This window comes from Caretta caretta, chromosome 1 (assembly GCF_965140235.1).
Source record: "Caretta caretta isolate rCarCar2 chromosome 1, rCarCar1.hap1, whole genome shotgun sequence".
Taxonomy (NCBI): Eukaryota; Metazoa; Chordata; order Testudines; family Cheloniidae; genus Caretta; species Caretta caretta.
Genome location: NC_134206.1, coordinates 258036637 through 258049547, shown reverse-complemented (window position 1 = coordinate 258049547; position 12911 = coordinate 258036637). Strand labels below are relative to the sequence as shown.

At 46.5% G+C, this 12911-nt stretch overlaps 1 protein-coding gene across 17 annotated transcripts in view; it reads left to right on the top strand.

The window, feature by feature from the left end:
- RBFOX2 (RNA binding fox-1 homolog 2) overlaps positions 1–12911 on the top strand; it is a 251988-nt gene that overhangs the window by 199631 nt on the left and 39446 nt on the right. For all 17 annotated transcript variants that reach the window (XM_075123556.1, XM_075123530.1, XM_048832917.2 and 14 more), the window contains one exon: positions 10848–10901. In XM_075123556.1, coding sequence (XP_074979657.1) covers positions 10848–10901 — 54 coding nt within the window. The remainder of the gene's footprint in view (positions 1–10847; positions 10902–12911) is intronic.

The following is a 12911-nucleotide window of genomic DNA, read 5'->3' as shown; positions in this document are numbered from 1 at the left end:
TCTGGACCAGCCTCTGGGACAGAGTAGATAGGGGCCACGTTGAAACATTTGCACCTGTGGGAGGAGAAAAAGGGAGGGTAGTATTTTAAAAGATACATTTTAGAGAACAAAGGGGACACTCTTTCTTAGTGAAACAGGCAATTCATAGTACACAGCACATGTTCTTTCTGTACAAGGTCACATTTTGCCTCTTATACTGAAGTACCTGCCACTTTGGTGTGAGTAAGCCATCACACGCGGCCGGGCAACAGAATTCAGCTTGCAGGCAGCCATGGTAAGCCCTAGAGACACGCGGGGTTCTGCTTCTTCCGCATTCATTTCAATGCTTTCAAACTGCCGGGCCCCATTTCCCATAGCAAGCAATGCCTGGTGGGTTTGCCATATAAAAGGAGGGCTTGCAGGATTTCTGGGATGATAGCTTCACACAGCACCTCCTCCCACCCACCACGTGGCTCCGATGAGGCTCTGAGCAGGGATGAGCCCTTTAAACTAAACGCGAACAGCCCAGCGCAGCTGGGTGTCCCTCCACCCCCGACAGTGTGGCTCCGATCAGGCTCCACTCACCAGAAGTGCCTTCTCCGGAGTCATGGTCTGGGAGCCCGCCTTGGGAGTGAGGGGAGGCTATTGTCTCCAGCGTTAAGACTAGTTCCTGGCTAAGGGGGGAAACGGATTCCCCACTTGCTGCCTGTGCACTGTCGTCGTCCTCCTCTTCGTCTTCCAATAACTCATCCTCCTCGCTCCATGCAACTGCCCCCTTGCAGGCGTCCACGGACAGTGGTGGGGTAGTGGTGATGTCATCCCCCCATAATTGCATGCAGCTCACGGTAGAAGCGGCATGTATGGGACTGTGACCCAGAGCGCTTATTAGCCTCCGTGGCTTTTTGGTACACTTGCCTGAGCTCCTTGAATTTTGTACAACACTGCTCTGTGTCCCTGGAGTAGCTTCTTTCCGTCATGGCTCCAGAGATTTTAGCATACGTATTTGCGTTTCTTTTTTCGGAACATAGTTCTGCCATAACCGATTCGTCTCCCCAACCTGCGATGAGATCCAGTACCTCCCATTTGGACGATGCTGGAGTTCGTCTGCGAATCCGGGACTGTGTGGTCTCTTGTGATGGTGGACTCTGCATGGTTGCCTGTGATAGTGGACTGTGCTGATGGTGACCAAACAGGAAATGAAATTCAAAAGTTCCCAGGGCTTTTACTGCCTACCTGGCCAGTGCATCGGAGTTGAAAGTGTTGTCCAGAGCGGTCACAAGGTAGCATTCTGGGATAGCTCCCGGAGGCCAATAACATCGAATTGCATCCACAGTACCTGTAACCCAGAACTGCGATCTCGATTTTAGCCCTACTCCACTTGCCGAGGTGGAGTACAGAAATCAGATTAAAGAGCCCTTTAAATCGAAAAAAAACGGTTTGGTCGTGTGGACGGAATTAGTTTTATTTCGAATTAACTTGGCTAATTCTGAAATAACTGCATACTGTAGACCAGGCCTTAGATCAGCAGTAACAACAGCTAGAGAGCCAGCTCAGTGGCATTGATTTAAGGGAGAATTGTGACTGGTAAATCTCAGTGCCAGTGTGCTCAGCATATCTGTATGTCCAGTGAGAAAGGTATGAGCTTTTCAGGAGTGGTCTATCAGAACTGTATCTTTTGAGCACAAATTCAGTTACATGCCATTTTTCAGCACTGAGAAACTCTGCAGCTTTGCCAGAGAAACAATCAATGACTCTCCTCTGCTCCCTTTTTCCCTGTCAGTGCTGCTTCTCTTAACACATTCACAGCCTGGAGCAGTAATGTGGGGCTTCAGTTCCACCCATCACAGGAAGCAGGAGGTTTTTCCTTAGGTGACTCATATTGAAACAAACCTTCTGTCTCCTTCAGGGGACTCATGATTGTTCGAGTCTTCAGCTGTGGGTGGTTGCAAGCCGCCTCCTCCTCCCTCCCCTTTTTGTGTGTCAGGTCTGATCGCCTCAACATAATCTCTGAGAGACTCAAAGCCCTTGCCTCGAGTGGTTTTCCAAAAATACTGTGCAAAGAGTGAAATTGGGTAGACAGCATTGAATGGGGGGGAAGGAGTGAATGTGATGCTGGGGAAGAAGTCCCTCAAGGATAGAATGGCAACCCAGAGGTCAGCTCTGTCCCCAGGCATGAAGCATCAGCTAATGTTTTCGTGCAGTCTGGAGCAGACATAGAAATGAACCTCAATGAAGTATGGGTGGGGAAAACCATTTAACCCTTTCCAAACCACTGTTATTAATGAAAGCTAGGGATTGAAGGATTTCCTGTCAGATTCAGCCTCCAGAGCATCTCATTGTAAAGTGCCAGCATGTACTGGAAATGGAGAGCCAGTCCTCTTGTGGGACCTGAACACATTTCTAGCAGCTCCGTTCGAGCCCCTCGCTTCCTGCCCACTGTCCCTCCTGTCTCAGAAAACTGCATTCTTGATAGTCATTAACTCTGCCAGGAGGGGGTGTGAGTTGCAGACCCTGACGGCTGGGCCTCCTTACACACAGTTCTCTAGGGACAAGGTTATGCTTTGGCCATACCCAAAGTTTGTATCCAAGATGGTCTCTCAGTTTCATTTGAACCAGGTGGTATATTTGCCTGTATTTTCCCCTAAGCTACATTCCTCCCTGGAAGAGCAATGCCTCCATCTGCTAGACGTCAGACGCTCTCTAGCTTTCTATCTGAACAGGACGGAAGTTTCGTGCTTTGCCTCGCCTGTTTCATATCGTATGTGGACCGCATGAAGGGACAAGTGGTCACTGTGGAGACCATCTCTTGATGGATAAACATCTTGCATCAAAACTGCATACAAGAGAGTGTCAGCTTCACCTCCTGACCAGATACGGGTGTATTCCACAACAGCACAGGCAACGTCGTGACGTTCCTCCCTGACATGTCCATACTGGACATTGGTAGGGCGACCACGGGGTCGTTCATGCGTACTTTTACAGACCATTATGCGATCATTGCTTCCTCCAGAGTGGATACTAATGTCAGAAGAGCAGTCCTGCAATCTTTGTTCAGGTAGACTCCAAGCTGAGCCTCCGGTTGGGTGTACTGCTCACTAGTCACCTTCTTGGAATACACAACCGCATCAACTTGAAGAAGAAGAAACGGTTGCTTACTATTACTGATTCTTCAAGGTGCGATGCAGATGTGTATTCCACAACCCTCATGCCATCCCCTCTGCATCAGAATCTTTCCCTGGACATTGGATAAGAAAGGACTGAGGTGGTTCGGGGCGTGTGCACGGCCGCTCTACAGGTACTGCTAGGCAAAAGTCTCTGGCTCCAATGTGCGCATACACCTACTTGGAATACACATCTGCATCACATCTTGAAGAACCACAGTTGCAGTAAGGTAACCATTCTTCTTCTTTTCCACTAAATGACCCTAAATTCACACCTAGTATGATGAAGGTTTTTGCGTTCACAACTGGTGAAGATAGAAGTGTTACTCCTGCTGAGTGCAGTTCAGTGGGGAAACAATGGGATAGAGAAAACTAAATTATAGGTCTTGATTCAGTCAGGAGTGCGGGAGCTGAAAACAAAGAAAAGTACAGATGCTGTCCAAGGGCCTTCCAACTTCTTGCTCTGCATCCATTAGACATCCTTATGGAGGGGCCCCTAACCTTTAGGATGTCAAGACACTGGTATCTTTCCCCACCCTGGACATGCTCCTTGTACTTGACTCTGTTCCCACAGTCTCGGATATAGGTGCAAGGAGGTATAATAAAAGCTGTGGCGCAGTAGTACTGGTAGGGACTGCTCTTTATTTCCTCGCCCTAAGGGTCGGGGTTGCAAAAGGTCATACTCCTCCCTGTCATGTGGCGGGAAGGGGGCGGTCAGTATCTGCTGATTCTCGTGGCTTTCTCGTGGCTACTGTTACAGGAGGCACTGGCATTATCTTGACATCTTGCATCAATAATATACTTTCTAGAGTGACCTTGAACTGGGAACTGTATGTTCAGTGCTGCTTGAGCAACAGACTTTGTCCAAATGGATACCCTAGAACTAAAACTCTAGGACTAGAAGCATCTGTCCTAAGCCAATGGTAGCAGTACATCTGTCAACAACTATTGTGCTGCCTTTCTTGCTAGGACATTTGTTTGTGCTGCACAAAAATTGTGTCTGCACATTGGAATGCATAGGGTCTTGTGTGGTTTATTCTAGTGGAAGGCAGTGGTGAGTGTCAGTTGTCTGGCTGAGACATCTTTGAAGCTTTTATTTAAGTTGCAGGGAAAGTCTACACTAAGGTCTTTATGAAACTAGGTGAACCTGTAACTTTTAAAATCCAGTTACATATGGATTCTATCCACAGGTGCTAGTCCAATCAAACTGAGATTCTACTTACCCTGGTTCTAATCAATCGTCTGTGTAACTCACTGTCTTGTAGTCCAAGAGCTTTTTACCTCGCTGGCAGGTTTCAGACTGCTGAGGTTACCAAGAAACAGTATTTTTATATGAAGTTTCCTATCGCTCTGGTTTCTAAGACAGTTGTGGTCTGCATACCCTACTGTCTATGTGGCTTCCTTATTTGGATCTAGCCTATTAGAAAACTTCCAGGTTCTGTTGAGCAAGAGGTTTGTCCGAGCATGACTAGTTGAAGGTAACCTACTGTCTCTTCAGTTGATAATGAGTTGCAGCCCTGCAAGTATTTAATCCTTTTCAGTTCTGTCATCCTGTTTTTAAAATGTGGTATTCTATTTTGACTGAGTGTGGGAGATTCCAACTGAGTCACTTCAAGCCTGGGAACTCCTATTATTTCACAGGTAGTAAGTCAGTTTATCAGTTGTTTTGATTGTGTGTGTCAGAGTGTAGGGGCTTTGGTCTCTAATGGCTACTCCACCTTTTGCTGGATTAAGTAGAGAGAGGGGATGATGTGAATTATATGGATTCCTTTTGTGAGTGCTGACGGGGCAGGCCCTACACAGTGTTCTCCAAGGGGAGGGGGAGTTTTGTTCTGTGGTGGTGGAAGGTTGTCGAGCCTTACATTATTTCTCCCTTTTGTTGTCATCTGGCCAATTCTGGAGAACTCACATTTATGATTTTTATGGTTTTCATTTTTAGGGGAGCTATCTCTTTTTTTTTCCTGCACGTTTTGAAACGGACAGTGACTGCTCTAGAGAATGAGCCAAGGCAGTGCCAGTTGGAACAGAATACAAGGGAGGGGCCATACTAAACTGCCAGTGTGTCAAAAGGCAATCTCAGATTTATCACAAATAATGCAGTTTTGGCCTCTGCCACAAGAACTCTCACAAAAAGCTCCTGTCTTCATGCCTTCTGGGTGGGAAACAAAATGAGAGGCACAAAGACACACCCACCCTTCCCCACAGGTGCATAAGCTGCAAGCCAAAAGAAGAACCCATGTGGCAGTGAAAGACTCTGGCAGTGGGGAAAGGCTCCCGCAGCTCTCCATTGCTGGACCATTTCCCTACTGCGTCACCCATGCCAGAGCCTTTCACTGCCGCATGCAGCTATTTGTACCCTACATGCCACTGCAAGTGTAGGCCAGGCCTAAGAAAGAGGATTCACTGTACCACCTCAGAGCACTGGCTCACCCCATCTGATATCCCATCTTCAGCTCTGGCCCATCTCTGATATTTCAGAGAAAAGCTAAATAACCCCCAGCTAGTTAGGTTAGTTAGGCTAGTTGTGCATCGTCAGGAAAAATGTCCTTCCTGACCCTTGCAGGTGACCAGCTGAAGCCCTGAAACATGAGATTTGATTACAGTCATTGTTGTAGTACAGAGCTGAAAGTGTTGAACATGTTGAGGGCAATGCAGGCAATCCTGTTCTTCCTGTGGCCCAGGAAGGGAGGGAATGAACAGGGGAATTTATAGATTCCACGGCCAAAAAGGACCACCACCAGCTCTCCCTCCACCACTCATGTTAACCATGCTTTATTACCGCAGTGCCTATCATCCAACCAGTATCAGAACCCCCTTATGGCAGGCATGGCACAAACAGGGAGAAGCAGACAGTCCCTGCCCTAGTGAACGTACAGCCTCGGTTATTTTATGGATGTGCCCATTCACGTTGGAATGGGTGTGTTTATAAATCATAGGGAAAGAGATCAATACAATAAAATGGGCCAACTCCTCAGTTACCTCTATTCGGCATTGGTGAGACCTCATCTGGAGTACTGTGTCCAGTTTTGGGCCCCACATTACAAGAAGGATGTGGAAAAATTGGAAAGAGTCCAGCGGAGGGCAACAAAAATGATTAGGGGGCTGGAGAACATGATTTATGAGGAGAGGCTGAGGGAGCTGGGATTGTTTAGTCTGCAGAAGAGAAGAGTGAGGGGGGATTTGATAGCTGCTTTCAACTGCCTGAAAGGGGGTTCCAAAGAGGATGACTCTAGACTGTTCTCAGTGGTAGCAGATGACAGGACAAGGAGTAATGGTCTCAAGTTGCAGTGTGGGAGGTCTAGGTTGGATATTAGGAAAAACTTTTTCACTAGGAGGGTGGTGAAGCACTGGAATGGGTTACATAGGGAGGTGGTGGAATCTCCTTCCTTAGAGGTTTTTAAGGCCCGGCTTGACAACGCTCTGGCTGGAATGATTTAGTTGGGGATTGGTCCTGCTTTGAGCAGGGGGTTGGACTAGATGACCTCCTGAGGTCCCTTCCAACCCTGATATTCTATGATTCTATGAAGAATAGGTGTTGTAGTCCCAGCTGACTGCTGTTAATACGGCTGTGCTTTGGTACAGGCCTTATTATTAACCAAAGCATCATTGTGCTACCATAGGGTGGCTTACACCTTAAGGGCTAGAGGCCTGGGGGTCAGCCAACCCTGAGGCGGAATCACTTGATTTCCCTATAAGAGCAGGAGGAAACTGCAGAGAGAGTTCTCAGGGGGAAGAGAGGCTGCTGGGAGCGATTAGGCTCCAGCAGAGAAACCTGAAACTTGGAAAGGCCTTGGAGAATGGATGGACTTGAAAACTTTATTATGAATGTTTAAGGTAATAAAGCAGAACCTGATAAGGGATGGGAATGGATGGAAGTGTTTGAATTATTGAGGAAGTCCCCTGAAGAGGGAAAGTGAGGCAAGGGACTCCATGTAGGCCATTCTGAGGCGGTGAGTGAGCACCCAGGAGAAGGTCACATGTTTACAACTTAAAAAAAAAACACGATGGGGGAGTTGGTAACACCCCCTATAGTTAAATTGCCTAATATTTTCCATTATAAAAAAACCTCACTCACTCTTCCATTGTTTACAGAAAGCTGTTGATATTTGGCAGGAGGAACACTCTCCAGCTACAGAAATGTCTTTTCTATATCCTGTAAGGTTCTATTCAACCTTTTGCTGAGATATAAACTGTTAAAATTCACCATTTCACTTCTCTGCTTTTCATTCCTCAGGATAATTTTGACAGTATGAAAAAATAATGAAACACCTGAACATCCTAAGGCTGGGCTCATGGCTCATTCAGCTCATGGCCCCAGTGGCTCATACCCTTCTCTGGGGGCACCACATGAGGCAGGAACTAGCTAGGCTCATTTCTCCTCTCCCTCCACTAGCCCTGCACCTGGCCCCAGGTACCACCTGGCCTGACTGGAATGCAGAGGGCTGAGGAGCAGGAGTTTGGGGAGAGTGAAGGGGGCAAGGAACCATAGGGTGAGGGTGTATAGGTAAAGGCATGGAAGAGGGTAGGACCGGGGGACATGGATGGGTGCAGAAGCTAGGGGTGAAGGTGGGGGCAGAAGTGTTTATAACTATTTAGTGTATGCATCCCTCCAGAACTTGTAATTTGAACCCTGGATACCTGAGTCACTACATTTCTATGCCATCAATAAATAGCTGTGAAACCCTCTGGCAAAGCATATATCTCATCTTTCTCCTGATTAATTATAGGGTGTTCGACTGAAACACCTGGTTGAAAAGGGACCCTGGCAGCTCCGGTCAACACTGCTGACCGGGCCGTTAAAAATCTGGTCAGAGGTGCTGCAGCGCGAGAGCAGGCTAGTCCCTATCTATCCTGGCTGTCACCACGCTGTGCCCCAGAACTGGCCAGTAGAGCCGGCTCCTAGGCGGTGGGCATGGGGCTCCATGTGCTGCCTCTGCCCCGAGCACTGTTGGTTCCTGGCCAATGGGAGCTGGGGGGCGCAGTGCCTGCGGGTGAGAGCTGCGCGTGGAGTCTCCTGGCCCCTCCGCCTAGGAGCTGGACCTGCTGGCTGCTTCTGGGGGTCGCATAGCACAGTGACAGGGCAGGCTGGTAGCCTGCCTTTGCGCCCTCCGCCCCCCCTCGCCCCCCCGCTGTGCCACTGTCTGGGAGCCGCTGGAGGTAAGCCCACGCCCCAGCCCCTGAGACTCCCTAAACCCGGAGGCCCCTCCTGCACCCCAGTCCAGAGTCCTCACCCCGCCCCCCTACCCCAGCCCAGAGCCCCCTCCCACACCCTGAACCCCTCATCCACGGCCCCGCCCCAGAGTCCTCACCCCTTCCTACACCCCAACCCTCTGCTTCAACCCGCAGCCCCATCCCATACTCTAGCTCTATTGCACTCCAGCTCTCTTGGCCTCACCCCCCAGCCTGGAGCCCCCTCCTGCACCCCAAACTTCTCATCTCCAGTCCTACCCCAGAGCCTGCACCCCCTCCCGCACCCCAAGTCCGAGCCCCCACCGTGGAGCCTGCACCCCCAGTTAGAGCCCTCACCCCCTCCTGCACCCCAACCCCCTGCCCCAGTCCAGTGAAAGTGGGTGAGGGTGGGGGAGAGCGAGACACTGAGGGAGGGGGAATGTAGTGTGTGGGGGCGGGGCCTCGGAAAAGGGTTAGGGCTAGGGTGTTCTGTTTTGTGAGACTAGAAAGTTGGCAACCCTAATTAATTACACATTTTTCCAAAGCACCCCTGCCTTATTCAGTGCTCAAAATGGTGGACATTGCCCAATGAATGGGGAGTTGTTAAATATTTTTGTCTTCCTCCTTCAGTGTATAGCCCAAGCCTTATTTAACACACACCCAAACTTTGCAGTGAATACAAAATTAATTTCCTCATGCCCATTCCTATTGTGAATTCACCACGCTATCTATGTGTTTCACAAACATATCTTCACAACACCCTTGTAGAGTGAAGTTGTGTTATCATCCCCATTTTACAGATGGGAAACTGGCACAGAGAGAGAGAGGTCTAAAATTGTCAGAAATGTCCACTAATTTCGTGTGCACAAGTTGAGACACCTAAGGCCTGATTTTTAAGGGTACCTGGCATTTTTACATCACTTTATATGTTCAAAGCACAGCTCCAATCACCTTCTCTTGCTGTTGTGAGTTCTCAACACTTCTGCAAATCTGTCCCCAGGTCTCTCAAATTGGGTACCAAGAAAATTCACTAGATACCTTCTAACTCTGCAACAAATGAGATGGGTCATATAGACAACAGCCTCATTAACTACCAGGTTGAATGAGGCAAGGGTCCTGTGGAAAAAACAGTAAGAGATCACATAATTAGACTGAATAATAATGTATATGCACAAGGGGGCTGAATTAAAGTTATACAGGCCAACTTAGTTCTGGCATTTCCTAACTTTTGAGTGACTGATTTTGCAACAGTAACTTTTTTTGACATTTTTGGAATGTAATGGTTATTCAGGAGAATTTTTCAATACAATATATAGTTAATGTAAGGACCCTGGAATGACTGTAATTGTGAGAATTACTTAATATGCCAAAACATTATATTCAGAAGTGAGTTTGGATGTTTGTTTGTTTTTATTGCATTTTTGGTGTTTGTATTTTGGTTGACTTGAGCTGTCCCTTAAAGGACGAGATGGGGAGAGCACTTTTACTGTCGTGTGTGTTTGAGAGCATTGTGTAAGAGATATTGCCTGTATCCACACAGTGGAAGAACCAGCCTTTGTATGTTCCTGGGAGGTCAGATATTGATTTAATAAACTTTTCAGAAAGCAAGCCTCATTCTAGAAGTGTAACATTAGTATTTCTGGAGGACTGGATGCCTTAGGGCTTTGCTAATGAGCTACAGTGCCTTTCCCCTGGAAGTAATCAGAGAGTGTGTAAATATAATTTAGTGCATCCCAGTTCCAACTCCCACATTGCACTTATCGTTATCATTTGTACTAGTTAGCAAGTGAATTTGTACAGCACCGCCCTGATCTCAGGTGAGTCCTCTGGAGAGAGTTCCTGCCGCAGGGGTCAAAATCGTGCTACTCGTGATAAATGTGCGAGCGTTAGCAACGCTGATGGTCTCTCACACATGCCTCGAGGGTGGGCGGGGGAGTTAAAAACATGATTTAATCTTTTAAAAAAATTTCAAGCTCATTATTTCCTACAGTCTTACTCATGACTATTGAACATTTTATGGTTGCCAAACCTGAAAATAGCTAAGAGTTTAGGGAAGTTCCTATCTGTCTTATGCAGGGAGATGATTCCCAAGTATAGGAGTCCTGTGTGATTATCCTCTTCAGAGAAGTAGGATTACAATTCACTTTCTCTTTGTCGCAGCCCTTTCAGGAGGAGGCAGATGGCAAGATGTGACTACATTTGGGAGGTGTTGCTAGTCTGAGGGGAAACAGTAGAATGGGAGAGGAGGGAGATTGTTGAAAATATGAGTGAGGACAAAACCATAAAACAGTTCTGGAAATACAGTCTGAGAGAAGAAAAAAGTCAAGAGAAACCAATGGGCCTGTGACCGAGAGAGAGTCTGAGGGCCCCAGAGAATTGGGGCAGCCCTAGGGTTGTCCCTGGGATTTAGTGCTCTCACTTCTGAGTCAGAAATGGAAGGATTCCCACCTCCCTTCTTTCATGTGTAAAGAGGACAAAAATAGAGAGGGGGAAAGTGGCTAGCAAGGAATAAATCTTTCTTCTCTTGTCTCTCTGCAGCAGTTCGGCAAAATCCTTGATGTAGAGATAATCTTTAATGAACGTGGCTCCAAGGTAAGTCCTGTTTCTATATCCAGTTTCTCTTGTTGTTTTGCTTGCACAGAGAAATAGGCAGTTCATTGGCCAAATAACATGCTCTGCGGAGATCAGGAGGACCTGGTATGATGGGGGGAAATGGAGAAGCTATTTCTGGGACTCTCTCCTGCTTCTTCTAACTCCAGAATCTGAGCATGGCCAATTCTGGGCAGCACATCCAAATGCTCCCAAACATTCCTCTCTATAATGAGAGATCAGGTTCCCCAACCCTGTGAGGAAGGAGGGAGTCATTTGAACCCTCTTCACTGCAGAGCAATGTGGTGTTCTCTGGGGAAGGCAAGACAAGATGACACTACGTGTTATGTGTTGATATCCATAAAATGGTTTTTATTACATAAAAAAGTGCTTATTGAGAGTAACTGGAATATCTCACATATGCAAGGAATTTTTTCCTCGCCTTTGAAAACTTAATAGGCTGTTGTGAGAAATACTGACCTTTCTTGACAGAGACATCTAATGCTTAAATTAAGTACCCACAATTTCCCCCAATATGAACCCTTCCCCATTGAATTTCTATTTGCGCAACTATTTTCACCTTTAAGATGCATCAAAAGGGAGGTTTTGTTCAGCATTGATGCTAATTTACCTCTCTGGAGTCCAGGCTTCAAATGCTGCTTAGGTCAAATGTAGTGAATTTCAGGACTCTTTGTCCTAACTGGCAGTTGGGTCTCATCTCATAACCAAGATCATCACAATGACAAATTGATGTGATTCTCTCTCTGCCCAGGAGGTCCAGCACTGGAATAGCAGGGAGTGTTGCAGGTCAGGATCAAGGTGCATTGGCAGAGCTCTGTGGGGGAAGCTTGCACAGTGCATGTCTATACTATGCTTGACTTAATCAGTGCTACGATTCCCATTTTCAATTAAAAATGAAAATTTCCTCTCTCACATGAGATTTTGGAGATGCAAGCCAGCTAAGCAGTTCATATTTTTAAATCCCTGCCTTTCCCTTGGGTTTGAAGTTCACAGCACTATGCGGCCTCACTGCTCCTTCAGCAATATACTGATATACAAGGTTCTCTACAAATTCTCACCTGTGTTCCCTAAATTGCATTTTAAAATTCCTTAATCTCTCCATGTATTCTCTGGAATCCAGGCAAGGGGTGGTTTTATATCTAAAAGAACCAAGATTCACTCCCCACTCCCAACAGCGCATCACTCCACCCATTTTTGCCCATTCTGTGTGTTTTATAATCCAGTCTAGGTAAATAGGTTTCTGGATAGTTTAGTTTGGGAGTTTTCTTTCTCTTTATAGATACAGTAAACCCTACATGCTTTTACCAGAAACATTCAGCTATGGCTGAATCTGTAAATATTTATTCTGCTCTGCACAGTTCTTCTGTTTGTAGGCCAGAGCTGTCTGTGAATTATCCTTGATTTTAGTCATTTCTCTTGGGTGTTGTGAACAGCCTTTAGCAAAATCTCTGCTTTTTCTGAATGTAATCTCTTAAAAAAAAACAAAAAAACAAAAAAACAAAAAAAAACCCCCAACTGACCTGTCAAAAAAACTGTGGAGCTATATACCTCTTCCCCCACAGTATTTGTGCTTTACAGTTCTATATGCCTTTCCACCTCCATACACACCCCATCTCCTCCCCCAGCCCTGTATTAAACACCCACACCTGCCCTTTCCCATTTCAACAATATTAACATAGGGGATTTTCTGTGAATCCTTGAATTCTGATTATGAACACTACCTGTGCAAGAAGATAAATGAGCCCAAGGCTTCTGATTTTCAGTTAAAACAAAACCCATGTTTTGCTGAAGAGTTTTTTGCAGAATTTTGCCCTGGATTCTTAGTAAATATTTTAAAAATGAAAACAACCCAAAGACATAATATTCTGGATATCCAGTTTCCTATTGCTGTTTGTCAACTTCATAGCAATGAGTAGTTGCAAAACTGATGCTTGCTGTTTCAGAGATGGGACCCAGAATACACCCAAAGAATATTTGTTCATGAGAGTTTGC